This window comes from Astatotilapia calliptera, chromosome 7, assembly GCF_964374335.1.
Source record: "Astatotilapia calliptera chromosome 7, fAstCal68.1, whole genome shotgun sequence".
In the NCBI taxonomy this organism is placed as follows: Eukaryota; Metazoa; Chordata; class Actinopteri; order Cichliformes; family Cichlidae; genus Astatotilapia; species Astatotilapia calliptera.
Window position 1 is genome coordinate 3,614,198 of NC_137428.1, and position 25,333 is coordinate 3,639,530.

At 41.1% G+C, this 25,333-nt stretch overlaps 1 protein-coding gene across 5 annotated transcripts in view; it reads left to right on the top strand.

Moving 5' to 3' along the window:
- The window catches only part of LOC113025111 (voltage-dependent calcium channel subunit alpha-2/delta-4-like), an 87,198-nt gene that overhangs the window by 6,830 nt on the left and 55,035 nt on the right, over positions 1-25,333 (top strand). For 2 of the 5 annotated variants that reach the window (XM_080303383.1, XM_080303385.1), the window contains exons 2-22: positions 4,432-4,513; positions 9,237-9,353; positions 10,738-10,797; positions 12,693-12,855; positions 12,947-13,078; positions 13,484-13,544; positions 16,618-16,768; positions 17,542-17,616; positions 18,037-18,126; positions 18,983-19,096; positions 20,558-20,636; positions 20,710-20,843; positions 21,046-21,063; positions 22,362-22,439; positions 22,856-22,936; positions 23,020-23,094; positions 23,332-23,418; positions 24,128-24,199; positions 24,297-24,358; positions 24,963-25,030; positions 25,189-25,234. In XM_080303383.1, the coding sequence (XP_080159509.1) occupies positions 4,432-4,513; positions 9,237-9,353; positions 10,738-10,797; positions 12,693-12,855; positions 12,947-13,078; positions 13,484-13,544; positions 16,618-16,768; positions 17,542-17,616; positions 18,037-18,126; positions 18,983-19,096; positions 20,558-20,636; positions 20,710-20,843; positions 21,046-21,063; positions 22,362-22,439; positions 22,856-22,936; positions 23,020-23,094; positions 23,332-23,418; positions 24,128-24,199; positions 24,297-24,358; positions 24,963-25,030; positions 25,189-25,234 (1,845 nt within the window). The remainder of the gene's footprint in view (positions 1-4,431; positions 4,514-9,236; positions 9,354-10,737; positions 10,798-12,692; positions 12,856-12,946; positions 13,079-13,483; positions 13,545-16,617; positions 16,769-17,541; positions 17,617-18,036; positions 18,127-18,982; positions 19,097-20,557; positions 20,637-20,709; positions 20,844-21,045; positions 21,064-22,361; positions 22,440-22,855; positions 22,937-23,019; positions 23,095-23,331; positions 23,419-24,127; positions 24,200-24,296; positions 24,359-24,962; positions 25,031-25,188; positions 25,235-25,333) is intronic. The other 3 variants (XM_080303384.1, XM_080303386.1, XM_080303387.1) reach the window with 2 other exon arrangements.

Genomic DNA, 25,333 nt, shown 5'->3' on the forward strand with positions numbered 1-25,333 from the left:
AGCCTACTGATAACATGTTCCGGGGTCAAATTTCTATTCTATTCATGGTGGTCAAAATCTGCCATTTTTGATGTGTAAAAGAGTAAAGAGAAAATGGAGAGAAGAGAAGAGTTCCTTACACGGGTAAACATGATTCAAACAAAATTATTGTTATTTTTAAAATTTTATACTGTCAAGAGTTCCGGGATTAAAGAAAAAACAGATAAAAATCTAAGAAAAAAGGGCAAAGCATCGAGCACTTAAATCACGCATCGAGCACTTAAATCACATGATCACTGATGGCATCGGGAGTTTTAACAAACTACAGTTTTGGCAGCTCTTTGCCGCTGAGAGTTGCTCATATATACACTGAACAAAAATATAAACGCAACACTTTTGTTTTTGCTCCCATTCCCCATGGGATGGACGTAGAGACCTAAAATTCATTCCAGATACACAATATAACCATCCCTCCCAAACAGTGGTCACAAATCAGTCCAAATGTGTGGTAGTGGGCACATCTGCTATATTGAGATAATCCATCCCACCTCACAGGTGTGCCACATCAGGATGCTGATCTGACATCATGAGTAGTGCACAGGTGTACCTCAGACTGCCCACAACAAAAGGCCACCCTGGAATGTGCAGTTTTGTCTCACAGCAAAATGCCACAGATGCCACAAGCAATGAGGGAGCGTGCAATTGGCATGCTGACAGCAGGAATGTCAACCAGATCTGTCTCCCGTGCATTGAATGTTCATTTCTCAACCATAAGCCGTCTCCACAGGCGTGTCAGAGAATATGGCAGCACATCCAACCGGCCTCACACCCACAGACCTCGTGTAACCACACCAGCCCAGGACCTCCACATCCAGCAGGTTCACCTCCAAGATCGTCTGAGACCAGCCACCCAGACAGCTGCTGGAACAATTGGTTTGCACAACCAAACAGTTTCTGCACAAACTGTCAGAAACCGTCTCAGGGACGCTCAACTGCATGCCCGTCGTCCTCATCGGGGTCTTGACCTGACTCCAGCTCGTCGCCGTAACAGACTTGTGTGGGCAAATGCTCACATTCGATGGCGTCTGGCACGTTGGAGAGGTGTGCGCTTCACGGATGAATCATGGTTCACATTGTTCAGGGCAGATGGCAGCTGAGAATGTCCCAGTTCTTGCATGGCCAGCATACTCACCGGACATGTCACCCATTGAGCATGTTCGGGATGTGCTTGACCGGCGTATACGACAGCGTGTACCAGTTCCCACGAATATCCAACAACCTCGCACAGCCATTGAAGTGGAGTGGACCAACATTCCACAGGCCACAATTGACAATCTGATAGACTCCATGCGACGATGTGTTGCACTGCATGAGGCAAATGGTGGTCACACCAGATACTGACCGGTTCTGGGTCCCCAGACCCCCAATAGCGCAAAAAACTGCACATTCCAGGGTGGCCTTTTGTTGTGGGCAGTCTGAGGTACACCTGTGCACTACTCATGATGTCAGATCAGCATCCTGATGTGGCACACCTGTGAGGTGGGATGGATTATCTCAATATAGCAGATGTGCCCACTACCACACATTTGGACTGATTTGTGACCACTGTTTGGGAGGGATGGTTATATTGTGTATCTGGAATGAATTTTAGGTCTCTACGTCCATCCCATGGGGAATGGGAGCAAAAACAAAAGTGTTGCGTTTATATTTTTGTTCAGTGTAATAAGACGTGTGCATGATGGTACATAGCATTTCATAGTTTAAATGATTCATCAAAGGAATCTAGCACCCAGAATTTAAATGAACAGTAATTAGTTACATCTGTAGCAGAGCAGGGTTATTGTCAAACCTGTTACAAGCCCACAGTGTATTTACTGTGTGTGTGTGTGTCTGCACTGAACTTAGAGGATTAATGTCCAGAACAGATGGAGCGTTACCCTCCTTTTCAACACATGCTGGGTAAACTCTCTCTCTCCTCTGTCTGTCTGTGTGAAGTGCTGTGACTGAGGCACTTCACACTGTCCTCATTATGTGTAATTATTCATCACCTGGACCTGGAATATTCTGATGATGTTTTCCCTCAGAATGGTTAAAGTGAACGTTGTTCTCCTCATCTCCAGATTGATGTTTTTGCTTTCCAATTCCAGGGGTAACTTTGAATAATTCATAGTTCAAAATGGGCCTTCAGGTCATCCTGTGTCTGAAACAAACTGTGTAGGCAGTGTTTCTGGATCATGTGCATCTATGACATGATGGAGCTTTAACCAGCCTGTGTGCATGGCCTTAGTTCACAATCAGTGATCATCAACTTTGAGACATGGCTGAAATGCAGAAACCATGACAAAGCTTTCACTGGTTTTCATAGATGGTTATAGTACTTCACTCTTCTACATCTCTCCTGACCTCCTCTGTACATATTTTATTATATTATATTTCTATATCATATGATAGAAACATTATAGTGTCTGTTGTGTTAATTGTCCGTTTTGCTGTTGCGACACAAACCAAAACTTTAACTTGCAGCTTTGTTGCATTGCTGTGGGTCTGTGCTGAGTGGACCCCTGCAGCTCTCTGCTGTGACCCAGATGAGGAGCAGATTATCTAAATCTCTTTCATCACTGTCATATTTAAGGGCCTTTTTCTGCTGTAATGCACCGCTGCTGAGCCAAGCGTTGTCATGGAAACACACGGTCAAGCTTACGCTAAACACCTGACAGCGCAAGAACGTAACAACAGAACTTTTCATCCTGAGGTAAAGTGGTGGTATAGCATAAACAAAGGGTCCCTGCCTTTCTGCTACATAGACCATTGATGAGAAGTGCTCCAAGCTCAGTACGAGTCCAGTTTGTCTGAGTGCACCAATGATTTTTAGCATGCAGTGGCTAACAGCAAATTTTAAACATGGGCTTCTTTCATGACCGTTTCGCTGCGATGCTTTCCTCAACTAATATTTTAATGTTTAATCAAAGAAGTTAGAGGACAGCGTGTATGTAACAGATGGAGATCAAAAGGTCCAGCACACTGCGTTATTCAAACCCAGCTGGCATCGATAGCAGCTCAGACAGGTGCTACAAATCAGGCCAGCCAACCCAGGTGGTCAAACGCGATCCACAAGAATCAGGAAACCAAGCAGGATGAATCATATTATAAAGGAATAAAAACTGATAAACCTCATATATTCAAATCGGTAAGTACACAGAGTGAAACTTAACACAAAATAATATGTGGCATGACACTATATACACACTGCTCCGACAAATTGAGAGAACACTGGAAAAAAAAATCATGCTGCATATCGATACAGATATGGACTGCATGATGTGTTGGGAATAAAAGGATGTCACATTGTTTCAGTAGTTTCTACGGCCTGCATGCTTGTATGCATGCCTGACCCGGGCCGTGCTCGTAATGAGATGATGGATGGTGTCCTAGAGGATCTTCTCCCTAATTTTAATGCAGCCACACGTCTCAAAAAGTTGGAATAGGGCCATGTTTCCCACTGTGTAGTATCCACTCTACTTTTAACTCTACTTCTGGGAGAGGACAGTTTTCCCATTCTTGTCTGATAGAGGATCCTAGCTCTCAGCAGCCCTGGCTTGTCTTTGTTCTATTTTTGCTTTCTTGGTGCTCCAAATGTTCTCACACACTGCAGGCAGGAAAGTTCAGCAACCAAACTCTTCTACTATGAAGCCATGCTGTTCGAGTAGATGAAGTATGCGGTATAAGATTATCTTTCTGAAATATACAAGGCACCTCTGACAAAGACATCATCTGTAAAAAAGTGTATATTTCTGTCAGCATTGATTTCACCTTTCCAGATTTTCGAGCTGCCAGTTCCAGACACTGACGCACTTCCGTACCATCAGAGAGGCGGACTGAGCTGAATACCGATAATGAGCCGGCTGGTCCGTGTCCTTGTTGCCTGCAGTGTTCTTGTTTTCAGCTAATGTTTGGCTTAATTGTTCTAAAATTCACGCTTTCCCTTGATAAACAGTTTGATTACATTCTCACATTGTATGAAAGTTTCAGAGTCCAACAACGTTGGTGAAACTTTCTTTGAAGTGGATGTAACAGTGGCTAATAGCAAAAACAGCAGAACTTGATGAGCTTCTCGGAGTCATTGGCTTGTATTAAACTCGTTTCACAATGTTTTACAGTCCAAATAGACATGGACACATTGACAGCTGAGGTAAACAACAGCCTAAGAGCCAACACTCACTTTACAGCCAGAGCTGTTTGTTTTACAGCAGCCATCTTAGTTAGGATAATACATGAAGTTCATTTAACTGCAATCTACTGATATCTAGTGGTGAGATTTTCTTTTCTTTTCTTTTTGCTTGTTTGTTTTATTTTGTTTTGTTTCCTTATCTTTTGTTTGCGTCTCTTCTTGTGGTTTTCTAACAGTCTGTAATGTGAGTCCTTGATATTGTCTGTTGTCTTTCTGTCTTGCAGGGTGCAGCAGTGGGCGTTGAGATTCTCTGCAGAACTTCGAGAGTGTGCAGCCAAATACTCTGGATCTCTGCTGCTGCAGAAGGTAAATGAAGCCAGAACTGGTAAAAGCAAATTTCAAATTCAAAAGTCGTCCTAAAAAAATGTTCTAGGATTTGTCATTTCGACAAGCCTCAGACTTTTACCAAACATTTGCACAAGGCTGCAAGAAAGCATAAATACTGACTGAGCAATGGTTTGGCCAACGTGTCCAAAACTGAGAGGTTCTATTTCAGCCTTTCATACTTCTGGAGCGTTCACTCTCTGTAGGTTCTACAAAGAAGTCTCATAAACCATTGAGGTTTGTATTTGTCTTTTCTGGTGTTGTATTCATTTGGGTTGAATTTTCTTTTAATAATTAAAACATGGCCAAAGTCTACTTTAGATGTGAGTTTCTTACCCTCAAACTGGTCCTGAGGCTTCTGACTGTTTGAACTGGAAACAAAGAGCAATTGGAAGAGTTCGGATGTGCATTCGTGTATGTTGGTGAGTGTGCCTATCATTGTGTGTGTGTGTGTGAGTCTGTGTGCACACTTATGCTTGTTTGCCAGGACAAACACACCCAGGGATCATGATAATGCCCAGATTGAGGACTGAGCCCTCTTTACCAGCGTCAGGATTTGCGGCCTGTTCTGATTTTAGACATTCATCCATTTATCTGTCAGATTTAGAGCCGTCAGAGGCAGTCAGCAGTTTGTATGCTTTTAAACACACATCCACCTCCTGCAGAATACACAACATGCGTGTATAGGAACCAAAATAACCCCCAGATAACATTGTTTTCTGCCTTGCGGGTTTCATGTTGTTTTCATGTACGTTTTCTCTGGCCATGAATGAGAGATAAAATACAGCAATTGTTGGAGGATTGCTATATGAGCAAATCTATGAATGTATCAGTGCTAAAATGAATGTTAAATGATGTTAAAAGGCTGACCCTCAAGATCATCTTGTATAATAACCACCCCATAAACTCTATGGGGTTACTTTATGTGCCTCCTTATCCTTCTCACCTCAGTGACATCTGGAAGATAACACAAAGAAATAAAAATAATTAAACAAAGATTCAAACCACATTTATCTACCATAAATTAAAAAAACAATGAAATGCCAATTTCAGCAATAGTAGTGCTAAGCACATTAATAATGGTGAGTTGTGTTTGTGTGTTGTTCACACTTAAAGTCTGGTTCGCTTGCAGAGACGAGCAGGGTAGAGCTACTTGAAAGGATTCAGGCCACGACTGGGACCAAAAAATGATTGAAACATCCCCAACTGGCTGATCAAGAAACCTTTTTTTCAGGGAGTTTAAGCCCACCTTACATCATCAGCATCACTGTGCATTTCAGCAGTGTGGGGGAAGACAGGAAGCCAGAATATCCTGAAATAAATCCAGTTTTGGAAACTAGCATTTAAAACTAAGAGCACATGCAGCTCAGTGCCCTAGCACAGATTTATTAGGAGAAAAATGATGCTACGGGTAATTACGGTACTTACAAGGATGTTTTTGGTAGTGTTTGCATCCATGTGTCATCATTCTGTAAACATCATAGCTTAAAAAGGTTTGAATGATCTTGTGATAAAACTGTAGGGGCGTAGAGTGGGGTCATGTTAGCAGTCCATTAAAATCTGGCTTACATCCATCGAGGTTTTCGAAGTCAACTTAATGATTTATTGGTCACAATTTAACAAAAACCAATTTACGAAACACTGCAATAAATGTCATACATGTAATAATCCACATAAATGATAGAAAATAATTGCACTTAAAATGATGTCAAGTATATTTACTTTGTTTTTAAGAAGGCACATTTTAATAAAGCCTGCACTTTGCACTTGTTTTTACTGCACTACAAACTTCTTAAAGTACATTTGGTTTGCACTCTCTGAATGCTTCTACTTTTCAACATTGTTTTAATTCTTGCGTTGGATCCCTGTTTTGTAAAGCTCGGTGCTAGGACCAGTTCTGTTAACAGTATACGTTAGGGGTGGGCAACTCCAGGCCTCGAGGGCCGGTGTCCTGCAGGTTTTAGATCTCACCCTGGGTCAGCACACCTGAATCAAATGATTAATTCAATACCAGGCCTCTGGAGAACTTCAAGACATGTTGAGGATAGGGATGGGTATTGATAAGATTTTAATGATTCCGATTCCATTTTCGATTCTGTTTAACGATTCGATTCTTTATCGATTCTCTTATCGATTCTTATTTTTAAAAAAGGAGAACACTAAGGTCGATTAGCTTAGAACTTTGTTTTTTACCTTCTCTTTGAACAAGATAGAAATTTAGGAGTAACATGGCCTTACAAACCCAACAGTGAGATCTTAAGAGATCCAGCCTATGGCTCTTCAATGGGGTGTCACAGGGTCCCCAGGAAAAAAAATGTAAATGTAAAATAATAAAATAAATATTCTCCTGTAGCAATAACAAAGTATAACATAAATTATTCTGTAGCAATTACACAAGAATATCCAGTAATGTCCCTGCCTACAATTAAACACATTCACTTACCAAAGTGAAATCGGGGGCATCTGCTGTGGCAAATGGATTCAAGCCTTTGACCACAAACTCAGTCACTGCTCGGTGACATTCGTCTATCCTGGCCTGAAAGGAGACGCTACCGGTAGACTGCAGTGAGAACTGCCAGCATCTGAGCCAGACTCTGTCTCTCTCATCATGGTCACTAAATGCACAGTAATGGCAGGTTTTGCAATAAGGCAGATCGCGCTAACATAATATGCACTGTTAGCTGATTATTTACCTGCCGCATTAACGGGAGAGGACGTGCAAATGTTACCGCTGCTGCTGGGTTGAGATTCACGAGTCCGGAGCGGAATTAAAAACACGACATTCATTTAAGGTTATCGCGTGTTTTGTGAGCAAATGTTTTTGCATATTCGTAGTGTTTCCCCCCTTAAATGAAATATCTACTTTGCAAGTTGCCCTGTTGTCATCCGTTCTCGTAAAGTATAACCAAGCTTTTGAGCATTTGAGCCGCTGGCGCCGTGTTTCCTGCCAGGTAAATGACACTCCGCAACGTGGTGACGTCATTCAGGGCGACTGGACTCGATAAGGGAATCGTTTGCAAAAATGGCAAACAATTCCAAGGAATTGAAACAGTGGGAACCGGTTCTCAGCAAGAACCGGGTTTCGATACCCATCCCTAGTTGAGGATGTCATTTAGCTGTTTGAATCAGCTGTGTTGGATCAAGGACACAGCTAAAACTCGCAGGACACCGGCCCTCGAGGCCTGGAGTTGCCCACCCATGTTATACATGGTTTCCCTTGGCAGTATCTTCAGAAGGCATAGCATACATGTGGCAGTATAATGTCCTCGTAAGTGGATATCAGGCCCTTGTAGAGCAAAATTTAGTATTTTGGTCTAGACAACCCAAAATGGGATGTCCGCATATGTGGACATCAGGTCCTAGGAGGTTAAAGACCTCATAGTACCGTATCACACCAAAGGAAAGTACTGTTGCTGCACAGCAAGAAGGTCCTGAGTTCAATCCCACCATCAGGCCAGGGTCTTTTTGTGTGGAGTTTGTATGTTCTCCCCGTGTACTCTGGCATAATGGTGCGAATGGTTGAATGGTTGTCTGTCTCTGTGTGTTAGCTCTGTGACAGACTGGCGACCTGTCCAGGGTGTCCTCTGGATAAGCGGAAGTGAATGGATGGATGGATATCATTAATCTCTGGCTCTCTTCCACAGCATGTCTTTTGTCTTGTCTTCCTCCCCTCACCTCTAACTGGTCGTGGCAGATGGCTGCCCCTCCCTAGCCTGGTTCTGCTGCACGTTTCTTCCTGTTAAAAGGGTTTTTTTTCTTCCCACTGTTGCAGAGTGCTTGTTCATAGGAGGTCATATGATTGTTGGGGTTTTCTCTGTATTATTGTAGGGTCTTTACCTCACAATATAAAGTGCTTTGAGATGATTGTTGTTGAGATTTGGTGCTATAGAAATAAAATTAAATTGAATTGACCTCTCAGTGATGGGTCACTCTGCAGCAACCCATCATAATCAAAGGTACACTAGGTTACATTTCCACTGAGGCCCCTTCCTCTAAGATGCAAAACAACCACTGAGAAATCCTTTTTGTGACTCCATAGAGCTCTGTGCTCATTATACTGTACAGCAAGTGTGCAGGACTGAGATAAAAGATTTTCACAGAGGTTGGACTCAATGTTTGGCTCTGCTTGTGTATTTGCTTCAGTTTGGGCAGCTTGAACTAATTGGAATTAGGGAGTGACTTAATGAAGAGATTCAGAGTGTAAATACCCAGACTGGGCTGACCCTCCGCACACTCAGCTGGTTTATCCACCTCGAGCTTCTTGATCCAAAGAAAGTGACCCAATAACCTCAGATATCCCCTCAGTATAAGAATACACGCAAGCACACACATGTCGTAATAACTGATGACACGCTGCAAGTTTGTCTTTCTAGAGTTAATGTTTATTTAATGTACAGATTCAATGCTTTTCTTTGTTGTTACCAGAACGGTATGGATATTTTGGTGGCTGCAGCTCAGGAGTTAGAGCCTTGGCTGCTCCAAGGTGCTCTCTAATGCATTCATCTAAGCGCGGATGAGTTTAAATGTTAGATAGAAAAGCAGTTAGATGTTGAAGAAAGTGCTTGTAGGAATGTGAGTGCGTGGGTGAATGGGGGATGATGTGTAAAGTGCATTGAAATAAATATTAAATATGTTATATGTGTTGTTATTGTATATTTAAAAAAAACTTCTGCTGTTCTTGACTCTGTCTTTGTTTTTGTCTCAGAAATTGAAGGATGTGGAGCCAATCATTAAGATCGTAGAGGTGGATGGACAAGACCTGGTGAAGGACTACTCTGATGAAATCGAACGAATGTTGGGAAGTAAGATGAAGTCGGTGATGGTGAGGATCATTAAAAGGAGGTTTTTCAGGACTATTCCTGGGAGACCGAACTAATTTGAACCCATGATTTTTAAAATAATGTGATTCCTGCTTTTGCATCTTCATTACAAGATTGTGTTTTTTAGTACATGCTGTTATAATTTGTGTCATTAGTTTGCTGCCTAACAAAATACAGCAGAATGATCCGTTAGACAGTTTTCTTTGTGGCATGAACAATATCACTGTGATCACTTTGTATAAAGTGTGCAGCTGGAGCAGTTGAAGTAGAAGTAGTTGGGTCTGACTGGTCTTATGGAAAAATGTGTGATGGTCCTAAATGTATTTCAACTGGAAGAATGTTTCATGGCTGTGCATCAAGCTGGAAGCTCAGAAAACCGAGCTTTAAAAAAGCCTCTGTTATTTATGCATTCAAATCATGTTCTGTTTCTAACTGTCATGATAGGCTGTGTGGCAGGCAGGAAGGAAAAAGGACCCAAAATGCAGGACTCTCAAAGACGGGACTGGAACTGAAAACACAACTTTAATGCTGGAAAAATCTCCTTATAAATAACTCCCACAAAAACAAAACAAAACTCAGAACAGAGGAATTGCACCACTGGAACACTACAAACACACAGCATGTAGACCGTATGACGCAACAAAGACCAAAGGCCAACACAGGGCTTAAATACGCAGTGGCGTAATCAGAGAATGGAAAACAGGAGGGAGACACAGCTGGGAGAAATTAGGGCTAACTGAATACGCTGACATAGGACTGGAACTATCAAAATAAAACAGGAAACAATTTACAAAGACGCAGACTTGACAGAGACAGACAGACTTGACAGAAAATATAATACAAAATCAAACCAGCACAACTCAAGAATCAGAACATAAATCATAATCTAGAAAAACACCAAAATATAACAAACAGAAAAAGCTGCGTCAAAATGACCCAGAACTGTGACACTAGCCTTGATAAAAATCATTTTGGTGCTTAAATGTTGCCTTTGTTGATGAATTCCTTTGTGTTGAACTCTGCGCTACAGTAACTAATTCACTTTTTCCCAACGCAGCTAAATCCAGCTGTGCATATTCCTTTAAAGCCATTCATATCTGAATTTTTCTTAAAGGAAGTGCCACAACTCATGGAGCCACAACTCATATTGTTGTGGCTCTAAGGAGTCCTGATAATATTGATAATAAAAACGAAAAGAATCTGCTCACCAAAGTCCTTTTCTTTCTATACTCTTTTGAGACTGTATAATAATAATAATAATAATAATTTCTTAGCTCATTGTAGCTAATGAACATTTCATAATTTTTCGCTGGTATGCTTTTCTGTGCATGTGCAGTGCAGTCTTTTAGTCTCCGTTTTATTTCTCTCCTCTTTTTCTTGTGCCAGAGGTTAGCAGAATCTGCAGAAGACTCAGATTTGTACCATGAATTCAATGCAACATTAAAGGTCAGTGCAACTCTTTGGTTTTGATGATAACTGATTCACTGGCTAGTTTGGAATCACCCAGGACGTATTCTGTATTCTGCATGTTTAAATTAATGCTGATGGACGATAAAACCTCCAAGTCTGTCATGTGTCAGTGTTTGGTGCATTTGTACTTTCCTTGTCTTTAGCTGAATGCTATCATTAGCTGACTGTGCGTGGATCAGAGTTGACAGCAGGCTGTGAGGCCGGAGCAGATTGGAGGTTTAAACCTCAGCTGACTCCTGAAATTAGATTAGGTCAAACTTCACTGATCCTATAGGAAACTGGGTCGCAAAGAAACGCACAATAAGCATCAGGGAAGTTAACTATTTCTGGATTCTTCCATCTGTGTGTTTGTATTTCTGATATTCTGCCGTAAACTTATGTGAATGAAACAAATGTAATTTGTTCTGTACACATTTTCATATTGTGAAGCCAGAGATGTTTAACCCTTTAAAGCCGGTCGGAGTGGGCACGCTCCTTTTGCGTAACTATTTTTAAATCCCAGTAGCACTGCAACCATGTAAGCTAGCGCAATAATTTTTTTTTGCATATGAAGCCGGATGAGTTGTACTTACATCTTATGCCATCAGCTTGTCCTAGGTCACGGTTTCCTTCCACATAAAGCTTTGCAAAAACTGCATAAAAAGCACTTGCAGCAACAAAAGCATAATATTCCAGAAACACGCTTTGCTGATCCGATCAGCTGTTTGTAACACTTCCTACGTCCATCAGCGCGAACTATCGCATGTCCGCCATGACCTGCCCGAAACCGGAAGTGACGTCATTTTGCGGAAATGTAGTTTTTACCATCAGGGCCTTATGAGCCTATACTGGTGGGGTTTTTTTTTAATAATTTGCATTATAATATTTATTTTTGTTTTTCCTGCAGTATATAAAAATTGGTGTATTTCAAAAATAAAACTATGAAGACACTTAAAATAAATTTCCTGTGGTGGGAAACTATTTTGTGCAACTTTTTTGTATTTGCAGTTTTGAGGGTTAAGCCTCTTAAATTTCTCTAACTAGAAATATATGTTAAAAAAACAAAAACGATTTTCAATTTTTTTTGCAATTTATGTAATTAGTATGCACTTAATGCATACATATTATTAAAATTTGGACTGTAATGGTTGTATTGCTGTATAGCAACTTGAAATGCCTCCAAAAATGTCACTACAGCATGTAAAAATATAATATAAGCTCTGGCGGACTTGGTTCTATGGTAGGTCTTAAAGGGTTAAACAGTATATTCAAACACAAGCACCTAATGATAGAGTTTGTGATGTTGTACATGGTAGAAGTCCTAAGTCAATTCAGCTTCATTTAAGCAACACTAAATAAAAGTTATACCAGAGCACCTTATATCATAAGGTCCAAATAATAACCCAACAATACCATTACCATCACTTGGTGACAGAAGAGGGGAAAAACTCATTTTTGACAGGAAGGGATGCAGGAAGGTCCTGTACAAGGAGAGAGAGGACAGAAAGAAAAACCACAAGATAAAAGCTTAATGATATACAGTATTGGTGAGAGAGTACACAAGAGGCACTCATGCATTATGGGACGTTTAGGACCTTAATGAGCCCGTAGCGGCAGAGGCGCCCTGATCCAGTCAAACCTTATTAAAAAGGAAATGTGAGATGCAACGTGTTTTTATAGCTACTGTCAACATCAAAAACTTTTTCTCAGCCTTTGTTGCCAAAAACCTGACAGTTTTCAAGCTCTGCATGCTTATGGTGGCCCTGAGGGGTCAAAAACACAAAAACACATTAGACCAGATTCTAACTCCTCAATAATCAGAATGAACTGAAAATCAGGATTTCTGTGTGAAAAACAAAACAAACTGAATTTCCTGTTGCTGCCTCTCCCAGTTTGATTACTACAATTCGATGATGATCAACACTGCGGATGAGGATGGGAACTATGTGGATCTGGGTGGAGAATTTCCCCTCGAGGAGAATGAACATTTTAATAAACTGCCTGTCAACACTCAGATGAGCAACATCCAGGTTCCTACCAATGTGTACAACAAAGGTCAGAGGTGCTTCATGGCTGACTCCCTCAACATAGGTCATGGCTCTTTAAAAGGAAGCTCTAAATCAGCATGTTTTTCCTCTGTGTGCAGATCCTAACATCCTCAATGCCATCTACAACACAGAGGCTTTAAACGACGTCTTCATCGGTAACTTCCAGAAGGATCCTACACTCACCTGGCAGTACTTTGGCAGCTCCACGGGTTTCTTCAGGATCTACCCTGGTGAGTTCAGCCATAAAGTGTCCTGCTCGTTTCCAGCTCCATGATTTTATTTTTGGCTCTAATAGAGTAGCTTTGCATTATTTCACAATTCAAAATAATCCTTATGGTATCATTTACTCTTTTTCATGCATCTGTTGCCACTGATGGTGCCTCTGTTCTGTTCTGGGCTCTTGCTGTGGAAATACCAGTCTTTGTTTGACCCTTATGGTCCTGACTGAAATAAAACAAGTGAAATTAGGCAGTTTGACATCATTTTGGAATGATCATATAATACAATTCCATACAATCCACACAAACTTCCCTGTTTGTCTTTCAATATTTCTTATATCCTTGTATCCATGTACGTTTTTTCTTATTGATATCACAGGTGTCACTCTGTGAACTGACTCCTTGTCTTTTGGTCAGGTATTAAATGGACTCCAGACTCCAACGGTGTTGTAGCCTTCGACTGCAGGAACAGAAACTGGTGAGTTTGTTCTACCAATCATTTGTCTTTGCCTTCTGAGGTACAGCTCATTTGAATTTTTTTGTATTTATGGTAAATGGTAAAGTTCAGTGGTGATAATCATGTGGGGGACACATTACTCCAGAACCCGAGAACCTCAAAAGCTTAATGGGCTCAGGTTTTCCTGCTTTTTATCTCTGAGAGGCTTTGAAGTGACAGAGTCACACTACTCACTGGGGCTCTGCTATTTTTGGAACAGTAAAATAATCATTTCTGAGGTTATGTGCTTAAGCATAACAAGGGCTATATTTCACCTTGGCTGTTTGGTTTGATGACCCACTGAAGCCTGCTTGATTAGGGTTGTGTCTCACTCGAATGATATTAAATACTTAAATGTCCTGCAGGCAAACACTGAGGCAGCTGGGTTGCTAAGTTTAGCATGTTAATTTTAAAGGTGTCAACTCACCAGCAGCAGAGAAAGAGAAACACAGAATCCACTAATGAGGGAGGCTGGAAGCACCTCAGTCAAAGTGTGAATTTAATCTTTTTACAGATGCAAGAAGAAGAAGACTTCATTATATTTCACTGCCTTCAGCTCCCCACACAAATAAAGCTGCTTCAGTTAAAGACATAAATGCTTCTGCCTGAACGTAAACCAGCCAAACATGGTGCTTACTCTTCCAGTGGGAGATAGAAAAGCTTCCAAATTTCTGAACACTTGTAGAATCATCATCTTTAAGAGTAAAACCTCATTATCAGGGATGTACCAACTGTGCTACTGTGTATAGACTTATCTATATAACAGCAGGAATTAGTACAATGCAAAAATGGAATAAATCCCTCCATGAGGCTGAATTTGAGTCAGTCTAAGTGGCCACTCCGCTGGCTTTGCATTGGTTGAGCAGAGGCCAGCCAGACACTGATCCTCTGGAAAAGACGATAAGCTGCTCCTTAGCCGGGTCACGGCAGCCCACATGGCACCATATGTGACTGCTCATGCATTTCTAAATAATACCAGAGAACTGCATATGTCCCTGAATGCCTCATCGCTCCACATTACTGCAGCTGAGCTGCCATACATCTGCAGGGACTTACATTGAGAGAGACTGTGAAACATGCAGATTGAGTTTGTGATGATAGATGATACGTTTTTATCTGCAGGGGCAATTCCTGGATTTTCTAAAAGCAGCTCATAAAGAATCTGTTGAGAATGTTCGCTGGAAATCAGACATTTCTGCCAGAAATTAATAACAAACTCCTTACGTTGATTAGAATTCACCAAACTATAAAGATTTGATTTTTACACAAATCCCCAGTTCCCCTGTATGAAGCTAACAATCTGTTAACCATAAATATATTTTATTCTGTTCAGTGCTGGACAGTCACAGTCTAAAGGTTTAAATTCACCTTTGCAAAGTAAAGGAGTACAGGAGAACCAGATTTCTGTGAGTTATATGATGAGGCCACTTTTCTTTTCTTTCTTTCTTTTTTTCTTCTTCAAAAATTGGCCCAGGAGCATCCACACAGTTTTTCCCAGAGACGAGAAGATCTGCAGTTCATGGTTCCCTCTAATATCTCTGTCCATGTTTGAGAGTGACAGCTTAAAGTATGATTTACTGCTCAGCTTTTAATTGTTATGTGTTATCATAATTAGTTAAGTTGGACATTTTGCAGACAGCTTAAAGTGGCCATTAGGGGAAGTGCAGTTTTCGGTTCTTCTATATTGGCTGTACTTTGCAGGCTCGAAGGTTGCCTGATGCTCCTGTTCACATTTGACCTTTGGCTGCTGGAACTGTTGCAGTTAGATTGTTTTAATGGATGTTGAAGGACACTCTAAGATTCCTCACAGTGTTACTGGAGGCCAGTGTAATCCAGAGTAAGTATTGGGTTAGACATCATGTCTCCAAGGTTTATGGGCCGACTACAATCATTTCAATTTTGTCTGAATTTAGAAGCAGGAAATTCGAGGTCAGCCACTCCTTTGTCTTTAAGACATTCTTGTGGTTTAAGTAACTGGTGTGTGTCATCTTGCTTGGTGGATAGATACAGCTAGGTATCATCTGCATAGCAATGATAATGTACGCTCAAAAAAATCTGTTGTTGGATGAACACAATTTAATCGTGGCACCTTTTTCCACGTGATTTAACCAAGTACAATAACCCATTTTTGACCATGTCAAACCAACACATTTGGCATTTGGTGGTTTAATGTAATCAGATTACGTTGGATCAACGTAGTATACTTACATTGACTTGAAGTGATTTATTGAAGTATTTAAAGTGAAATTTGTTTTAATTCATTCGACACAAGTTAAAAACTTTAGGAGAACACAATGAAATCTTGTTGTTTGAACAACTACTTTGGTAATCAAGGCAATTAGTCTTGCTTAATGAACCAATATGGCGGTTGATGATTTCATAGAGACAAACAACCATTTGCACTGACATTCATGGATAATTTAGAATCACCAATTAACGTAACTCTAATTACACACTGCAAACCAGCCAGATTGTGGATTTGAACCCAGGCCCTTCTTGCTGTGAGGCAACAGCAGTAACCATCACACCTCCAAGCTGTCACTCCAGGCTTAACAAAAGTAGGAAAGATATGTTTACAAGGCTTGATGCAGAATTTTCTGTACGTTTTTGTCCTTGACAGGTTGAACCACAATAAATAGCAATAGCATACACGTGGTGTGGGTGTAGTTGTCTGCCTCTTAAAACTCCAGCGATTTTCCTGCAGTTTGACCTCTAATATGATCTTGTGAATTTCGTGATTCCAGACAACTAACCACTCTTACTAGATCGTATCAGGTCATCTCAACAAGAACAAATTAAGTTGCTGAAGTTCATGCAGATGCTATATGATTTAATCACGTTCACCATAGAAACATGAAATTATTTAGTTCAAATTACAAGTTTGAATCTTGTACACGTAACAACCAACCAATTTCATTTTTCTGAGTGTATGCTAATAATATATAATATATGTATACAGGTATAATGTCAATGGCACTGCTCCACTACTCTGTGGAGTTTGGACCAATGTTATTGATCCCAACAGCCATTGGCTGTCTCCACTTCCTGTGTACAGGTACATCCAGGCTGCCACGTCTCCCAAAGACATCATCATCATGGTGGACATTAGCGGCAGTATGAAGGGACTGAAGATGACCATTGCCAAACACACCATCAACACCATTCTGGATACACTGGGAGAGAACGACTTTGTCAACGTCATTGCTGTGAGACATGCGCACATCTACTTAAAAACTATTACAGTGTTGTGACTCTGAGCAGCGTTTAAGTGAAAAATGGCAGGAAAACAACAGTCATGACCAAAAGTTTCACAAGTGGCATAAATTTGGAGTTTCATACATTTTTTCAATTTAAATTATTTTTACTGGTATCTAGAGTTAAAAAATAACCATAATTATTTCCTTTCTTTTTAAGACTTATTGGATAATAAATCACATTTATGCAAAGAGATGGTATTTACAGTGATGGTAATCCATGCCTGCTTCATTAGCGCTACAGGCTCATAAGTTCTCATATCGTGCATATCCTGAAGCCCTGAAAGGATTCAGATGCAGTACTCAGAAAACTACATACAAAGTACCAGAGACAAACACTATCCAAATGAAATGGAAAGGAACTAAACAAGAACAAGGAAGAACTCCTAACATAGAAATGTCACAAGTTATAACCAAATAACTATAAGATCATCAAATTAACGTGTTGGAACCAACACGTTAATTTGATGTTGGATTAAGACCTGGCTGGTCAGGAAACCCCTCACATCTTAAAAACTGTAATCACTTCTCAGTTTCATTATGAAAAGCATGTGTTGTGCTGGTGTGAGTACTTTTTAAGTCTGGGTAACATCAACATCATTGTGAATTCATAGCTTTATCACTAAAACATTAAAGGTTCAATTACTGGATTAGTTAATGGAACCACTGACTGCCTGTTTTTGCTCATGAGCCTGCCTCGTCTGTGTTTCTTTCCCTGTCTGCAGTACACAGACTACGTTCGCTACGTGGAGCCGTGTTTCAGAGGAACTCTGGTCCAGGCCGACTTGGACAACAGAGAGGTGAGACCATTATCTGCTTCATGGAAGCCTAAAGAGCCCAGGAGGCATCTTAGCAGCCATCACACAGACGCAAACACAGAGGAAAACCCCGAGTGTCATTATCAGATCAGCCTCTTAGCCTAATTCTTAAAGTGGCATCAGAAACCACAGCAGGTCAAGCTGGAGCTAGAGAGCCTCTGTGCTTGTGAGAGTTTCAGTGTTAAGGCTGAAGGTACCGTATTTTTCAAAACTACCTCAAACACAAGATCAAAATTAGTCACCTAAGTAATAAATGATTGAAACTTGGTTGTAGTTGACTGACAGGATAAAGGGAGGCACATATATTCAAATTAAATTAAATCAGAATTTCTTTGAATCTGGGCAATAAAAATGAATGTCTGTCTGTATACAAAGCCTCTTTGTACTCGTTTCCTGTCTCAGCACTTTAAGGTGTTGGTGGAGGAGCTGCATGTCAAAGGCGAAGCAAAGATCAAGAATGCCATGAAGGAGTCCTTCAAAATCCTGAACGAGGTTAGTGTCCGCTCAGCCCGCTTTTTACCACTCTCCTAACTTATATTGATTTTATCTGCTCCATCTTGGCCTGATTTCTAAATAACATGGCCGTGTCTACCATTTTTTTTAACAACACTTACATTTACCTACCAATGAAAATATCAACTCCCCTAAACCACAGGTGGAGTTTCTAAAGAACATCAAAGTAAACATTCCCATCATTTTTTATCCCTCAACCATCAAAGGCTCGTGGGGTATTTTTGTCACCCCGCCGAGTAATTCTGAGTGACCTCGACAAAGTCAAGGTCAGAGGTAAAGTCTTCTGACAATCACCTTGGATTTTTCACATTTTTACCTTTGGTGCATTGAGTAACACTGCTGGCTGCTGCTGGTTTTTTAATTATTTCACTGAGAGTAACCTGAGGTGTTCAGACCCAGCAGAAAACTGTGGTGTCAAACTGGACTGTGAATCTAAGATAAGGAGATAAATTCTCTTATTAAAACTAGTTTTTTAATGGTTGAGGCTTTTAGTGAGTTTACTTTATCTTTTTTATGTTTTTGAACATCTTGTCCATGCTTTTATGACAAGATGTTTGGACTACTGTAATGCACTTATTGTTTTCTCTGTTGGGTACAATACTTTGTTAAACTGTTGTTTGGATATTCATGGTTTAAAACAATTTTAAGCTTCCTGGAGAGCGGGAAGACTCAAAAAGATTTTCTTTACAGTAAAGTTGCTGTTTCCTTGGCTTAAAAGGGGCTTAAATCTAAAAAATGATATCTAGCATCACAAAGTGCTTTTTTATTCTCTTTTCAAAGAGTAGAGATCGATGATGGAGTTGTTGCTGTGTCTAAGTTGTGCATTTGTGTGCAGGCGAGGGCGAACGGTCAGGGCAGCATGTGTAACCAGGCCATCATGCTGATCACAGACGGCGCCATGGAGGACTTTCAGTCCGTCTTTGAGGAGTTCAACTGGCCTGAGCGCAGGGTGAGGACCGCGAGCTGAGAGCTTTTCCATATTAGAAATGAATTAACTCTACATCATAGCCTGTTTCACCTCATTACTTACTATTATTACACCATTAATATCACCATATTTGTTTCTTAAAAAGTTACTGTTACAATAATATGTAAATATATGAATATATTTTATAGTGACGTCACTTAAATGTCTCTATATACTGTAACCTTTGAATGTATTTTGTCTGTTGTTAGACAGTTCTATATACAATTGTTGTATCAGCGTATTACTTGTGTATTACTTTGGTAATTTATTGATTATTACCTCTTTATTGTCAAAGTATCAAATCAAATCAAATCACTTTTATTGTCACATCACATGTGCAGGTACATTGGTACAGCACATGTGAGTGAAATTCTTGTGTGCGAGCTTCACAAGCAACAGAGTTGTGCAAAATACAATAATGTAAACAAGCAAAATACAAGAATGGCTACATCTGAAACTAATAAATATATGTACAATATATAATAGTATATGCATTTCTGGATGTGTATACTAAATATTTTCCTACGTGTGTGTGTGTGTGTGTGTGTGTGTGTGTGTGTGTGTGTGTGTGTGTGTGTGTGTGTACACATATTTTACAAATTAAATAGAGTAAAAAATAAATAAAATATATAAAATATACAGAGGTTGTTAGTTGGATATTGTGCAAAACAGTGGCGTTACTGTACAGTATGGAGTGCATAATGTTGAAGTTCCAGTAGTGAAGCTGAGGTGTCTATGAAGTGTTCAGCAGTCTGATGGCCTGGTGGAAGAAGCTGTCTCTCAGTCTGCTGGTACGGGACCGGATGCTGCAGAACCTCCTTCCTGATGGAAGTAGTCTGAACAGTTTATGGCTGGGGTGACTGGAGTCCTTGATGATCCTCCCCGCTTTCCTCAGGCACCGCTTCCTGTAGATGTCTTGGAGGGAGGGAAGCTCACCTCCAATTATCCGTTCAGAGCACCGCACTACTCGCTGGAGAGCTTTGCAGTTGTAGGCGGTGCTGTTGCCATACCAGGTGGTGATGCATCCAGTGAGGATGCTCTCAATGGCACAGTGATAGAAGGTCCTGAGGATGCGGGGGCTCATGCCGAATCTTTTCAGTCTCCTGAGAAAGAAGAGGCGCTGCTGCGCCTTCTTCACTGTTTTGTTTGTGTGTACTGACCACGTAAGATCCTCAGCCAGATGTACACCAAGGAACCGGAAGCTGCTCACTCTCTCCACAGCAGCGCCGTTGATGGTGATGGGGGTGTGTACTTCTCTGCACCTCCGGAAGTCCACTATCAACTCCTTTGTCTTATCACCTCATTCTTACTCAGTTTGAGTAAGAATGAGGTGCTCTAAACCCGACTTCCTGTGTTTAACTACAGTTGCCTGCACAAAAACATTAGCAGGTAACTTTGTAAACGGGCAAACACGGACATAAACAGGTGTGCCACTGTGTTCAGGTGCGAGTCTTCACCTACCTGATTGGCAGAGAGATGACCTTTGCTCAAAACACCAAGTGGATCGCCTGCAACAACAAAGGTCGGTCCTGTGTGTGATACTTTCCTGCTTTTTCTTCATGCAGACACTAATATGCTCACATGTGTTTTTTCAGGTTATTACACACACATCTCCACACTGGCAGATGTGCAGGAGAACGTCATGGAGTACCTGCACGTGCTCAGTCGGCCAATGGTCATCAACCATGACCACGATATCATCTGGACAGAGGCCTACATGGACACTGTGGTGAGCCTGCCTGGCCAATCAAAGGGCTTAAAGAAGCCATTAAACATATTTACAGTATACACTACCATTCTATTTAAATCTGTTGTGAAGGGCTCATTTAAATCAGAACAATGTCATTATTGTCATGTGTGTTTTTTCTCCTCGTCTCCATGAACCCATTATCCCATGATCCTCTGGGCCTTCATCTCCATCACCCCAACAGCTTCCAAACACAGAGGAGGTAAAAAAAAAAAAAAAAGAAGTTGCAGTTTTAGATTAATAGTTAGTTCTTCATCTGTTGGACTTGTGTGAAGCTCCTACAGGTTCTACCATCAGTATATAACATGGAGTTTATTTTTGGCATTTCTTTTATCAGAAGATCCAAAGGATCAGCACAAAGTTCAGCTTTTTAAGCTGCAATGGTTCAGAGCTGCAGAAACCCAGCTTACAAATACTACAACACACCTGTGTGAAGATATCTGAGAACTGCATGGACATGTTTGGATCTCAGGTTTTAGGCCATGTTCTTCCTCCTGTGCAACAGGAGAAGCCTTTCAAATAGCCATTAGCTGCCATGCCTGAGCATGAAATGCTCTGTAGGTAAGGGTGAGGATTTTAAACAGCATTGTAAGTGCTACAGGGAGCTTGTGAAGTAACATCAAAGTGGAGTTGTATGAGACGGTCTGTTTGATGTAGTAAATTAGCATTTTTAAAATTGCGTCCAGGCAACCCAGGGTGTCGACTTACTGAGTGCAGAAAAAGAGAGTTACAGAAGTCTATACAAGAAGAGACAAAACACAAACAAGCACCTTTCCTTGATGATTTTAGTGAGTCGGAAAAAACAGCATTTGGAGAACTCTGTGTGTCGAAGGACAAGGACTGATCAACACGAAGTCTTAGATCAGGTACACTGACAGGAACAGTTGAGGGCAAAGGCCTAGATTATTCTAGATCAGAAAGGGCATATTTTCTGGTACAGAAACTAGAACCTCTGTCTTATCAGCTCTGAGCTTCAGAAAATTAGACTTTTTAGATTCTTTTATCTTTATTTTGTTCATGTAGAAGATCATCCATTCATCCATCCCATATTCCCACATTCAAATAAATAGATATATGGGTTGACTTTTAAAAAGGTGGCTTTTTCTCAGTTTCCTGAAAGTTGCTGGAGGCCTCCCTGAAGTGTTCTCAAACTGATTGTAGTGCTCATATCATCATGGCAGGTCCGCATCAGGACCACACCACCACCTGGAGTTCAAGCTCAGATGTGCACATAATGTGAAATCAACGCACCGACAAATAACATTGTCTGCAAAACACCTTTAAAATTAAGAAATGACCCAAAATGCCAACATACTATATAAAAACAAAAATGTAAAACCTGTACGGTCCCATCTGTCAGAGTCTATCCAGCGACACGTTGTGTAATGTGGACAGTAATACTGTGTGCACCTGTTACAGATTTGTTGTTCATTATATTGAGTGTTTGTCTCTGTACTTCAGATAATCACACTTTGTGCCCAATGTTCTCCCGTCTCTCAGCTTTTCACCACCAAGGCTCAGAGTCTGCTGCTCATGACCTCAGTGGCCATGCCGGTCTTCAGCAAGAAGAAGGAGACGGTCAGTGTCAGCTCTGATACACATCAGCCTGACGATGAAGAGCAGCACGTCTGTACAGTCAATGAAAACAGAAATAAATCGATAAATAGTTCAGATGACTTGTCATGCCGTACGTTTACTATGACATTTTAAATTCTGCTTTGCTTTGGAAAATGTGAAAGAGAGCAACTATTTTGTACTTTTGAACACTAAACACTGCTGCAGAAATAGCCTGCTGTTGAAAATGCATATCTTTTGTTATATTGAAATTGCACAGGCATTAAAAGTGTAGTTAAACTTTACAGTGACAGAAAAGGAAGTTTCACTGGGACACGCCACTGAAGGTCAAAGTGGGCTGAATGTGTCTGAAAGAAGCACAAACCAAAAGGCTGGTGCTTGATTATAACTCTGAGTTTTGACTGTGCATCTGTCTCCAGCTGTCCCATGGCATCCTGCTCGGTGTGGTCGGCTCCGACATCCCGCTGATGGAGGTGATGAAGCTGGCACCCCGATACATGGTGAGCTCTGGGCGGTTTACTCTGTTTCTGCTTTATTTTATTTCCAAAATAAACGCTTTAAATATTTTCTGCTCTCCTCTCAGCTGGGAGCTCACGGCTACGCCTTCCTCATCAACAACAACGGCTACATCCTGTCTCACCCCGACCTTCGACCTCTGGTGAGCTGTGTTTCAAGGCCACTTTGGAAGACACATTTAGCTCACGGGCTCCGTGGCAGCTGCTCTGATTTACTTGAGCTAAATTTAAAGTAATAAAAGTTTAGCAAATCTCCTGAAGGGTGCATTAAGAGGGAACGGTATCAAATATTTATGAGAAGGGTTGTACAGTATTACACACACACACACACACACACACACACACACACACTCAGTAACAGTGCCTCTTCTGTCCTGCAGTACAAAGACGGAAAGAAACTGAAGCCGAAGCCAAACTATAACAGTGTGGATCTGTCAGAGGTGGAGTGGGAGGACACAGACGAGCTGGTAAACACAAGCAGATTATTTCAGGACACAATTATTGATGGGTTTGTTCGGATATCATCATGTGAATGTCAAAAGTTCCAAAAGCAGGAAAAGGGAAACATCAATAATGTCACACGTGCAGCATATTTTCAGCTCCGTAACATCAATCGCCTCCCCCCTTTCCTCACTCCTCATGCCACTGCCATTCTCATCCATAATCTCATTATCTCTCGAATTGATTACTGTAATTCAATACCTCTCTGATCTAGTACAGATGAACTTTATTGAGGTGGTTCGGGCATCTGACAAGGATGCCCCCTGGGCGCCTCCTGGGTGAGGTGTTCCAGGCATGTCCCACCGGGAGGAGGCCCCGGGGCAGACCCAGGACACGCTGGAGAGATTATATCTCTCGGCTGGCCTGGGAACGCCTTGGTGTTCCCCCGGATAAGCTGGAGGAGGTGGCTGGGGAGAGGGAGGTCTGGGCGTCTTTGCTTAGGCTGCTGCCCCCACGACCCGGCCTCGGATAAAGCGGATGAAGATGGATGGATGGATGTATTATTATTACTATTATTATTATTAAATCCCCTCGCGTTTAGTAATCCCTGATTTCTCTCTGCATGAGAGAATTTCTAAAGTGGTTCAGTAGCATCAGTGTCTTTTTTTTCTTTAGGCAGAAAAACATTTAAAATATATCTCAGAGTTTATTTTAAACTCCTTTCTCTACTTTCAGCTGAGGACGGCCATGGTGAAAGGAGAGACGGGCACTCTCAGCCTGAACATCAGAGCGTCGGTGGATAAAGGGGTAATACTGATGTCTCAGTCAGTCGATCGTAGAGTTTGCTTATTAAATGTGCCGATAAACTGCAGCATCACTGATAAAATGATTCTTTGTGCCACAGAAAAGGCCGCTGTACCTCACCAACGAATATTTCTACACCAACATTGACAACACGCCTTTCAGGTAAACGCGCAGTGCTTTGTGCTTTGTCCATCAGTCCTCTCGTGCCCTGTCTGACAGTTTGTTCTTCTGGTTGTTCACGCGTAGCACAGTGACATCATCACTCGCTGAATTTTCAGTCAAACTTGTCAGTCAGCTGTGAAAGCCTGTAGGGTCTAGCTGTACGCTGTTCATGCATCCTGACTTAATGTTTAGTCAGGGTAAAAGAAGGAAAACTTATAATATATCACATAATTTAAACAACATCAAATTTAGGTCGAATGTTATTCCCTGCTGCTTAATTTTGGATTTTATTCTACTGGAACATTAATGAAGGGCGCACAACTCCAGCTTTTACGAAGGAATGGTCAAAGTCGGATCCCCTGTAAAAGATAGCAGCAGAAATTCATCTCACAAGCCTGTAGTATGTGCTTATGGTCTTTAAAGAAAAGAAGAGATAATCAAAAATACAGAGGGATGGATCAAAAAGTTTTTTATTGTATATTAGTACAGAAAATATGTCCTGTAATGTTTGAGCTTCATCCAGGAGGCCTCTAGAGGGCAGCAGGGCACACTGTACGGTGCAGAAATCAAATTAGTGTCACCGTCTCCCCACCTGTCTCCGCAGCTTCGGCATGGCACTGACCAAAGGTCACGGGAAGCTCATGTTTATGGGAAATGTATCTGTGGAAGAAGGTGAGGTTTCCCACAACTGCCCTCAGCACAGACTTGAAATCGTGTGCTGTGTGGAGCCTGTTAACTACATGCTCTGCAACACATTTCTTAAACTAACGTGAAGTAAACTTCTGTGTTTTCATTTGAACCGACTAAACTTTTTCTACCTTGCTTCTCAGGGCTGCATGATCTGACCTCACCAGATCTCACCATCGCCTCTGAGTGGTAAAAACCGTCCTTGATGATGATTTAAGACAAATGTTTTCAGCCATTTCATTTATCTGTTCTGATACTGACACTGATCAGACAGCCTACAAATATATT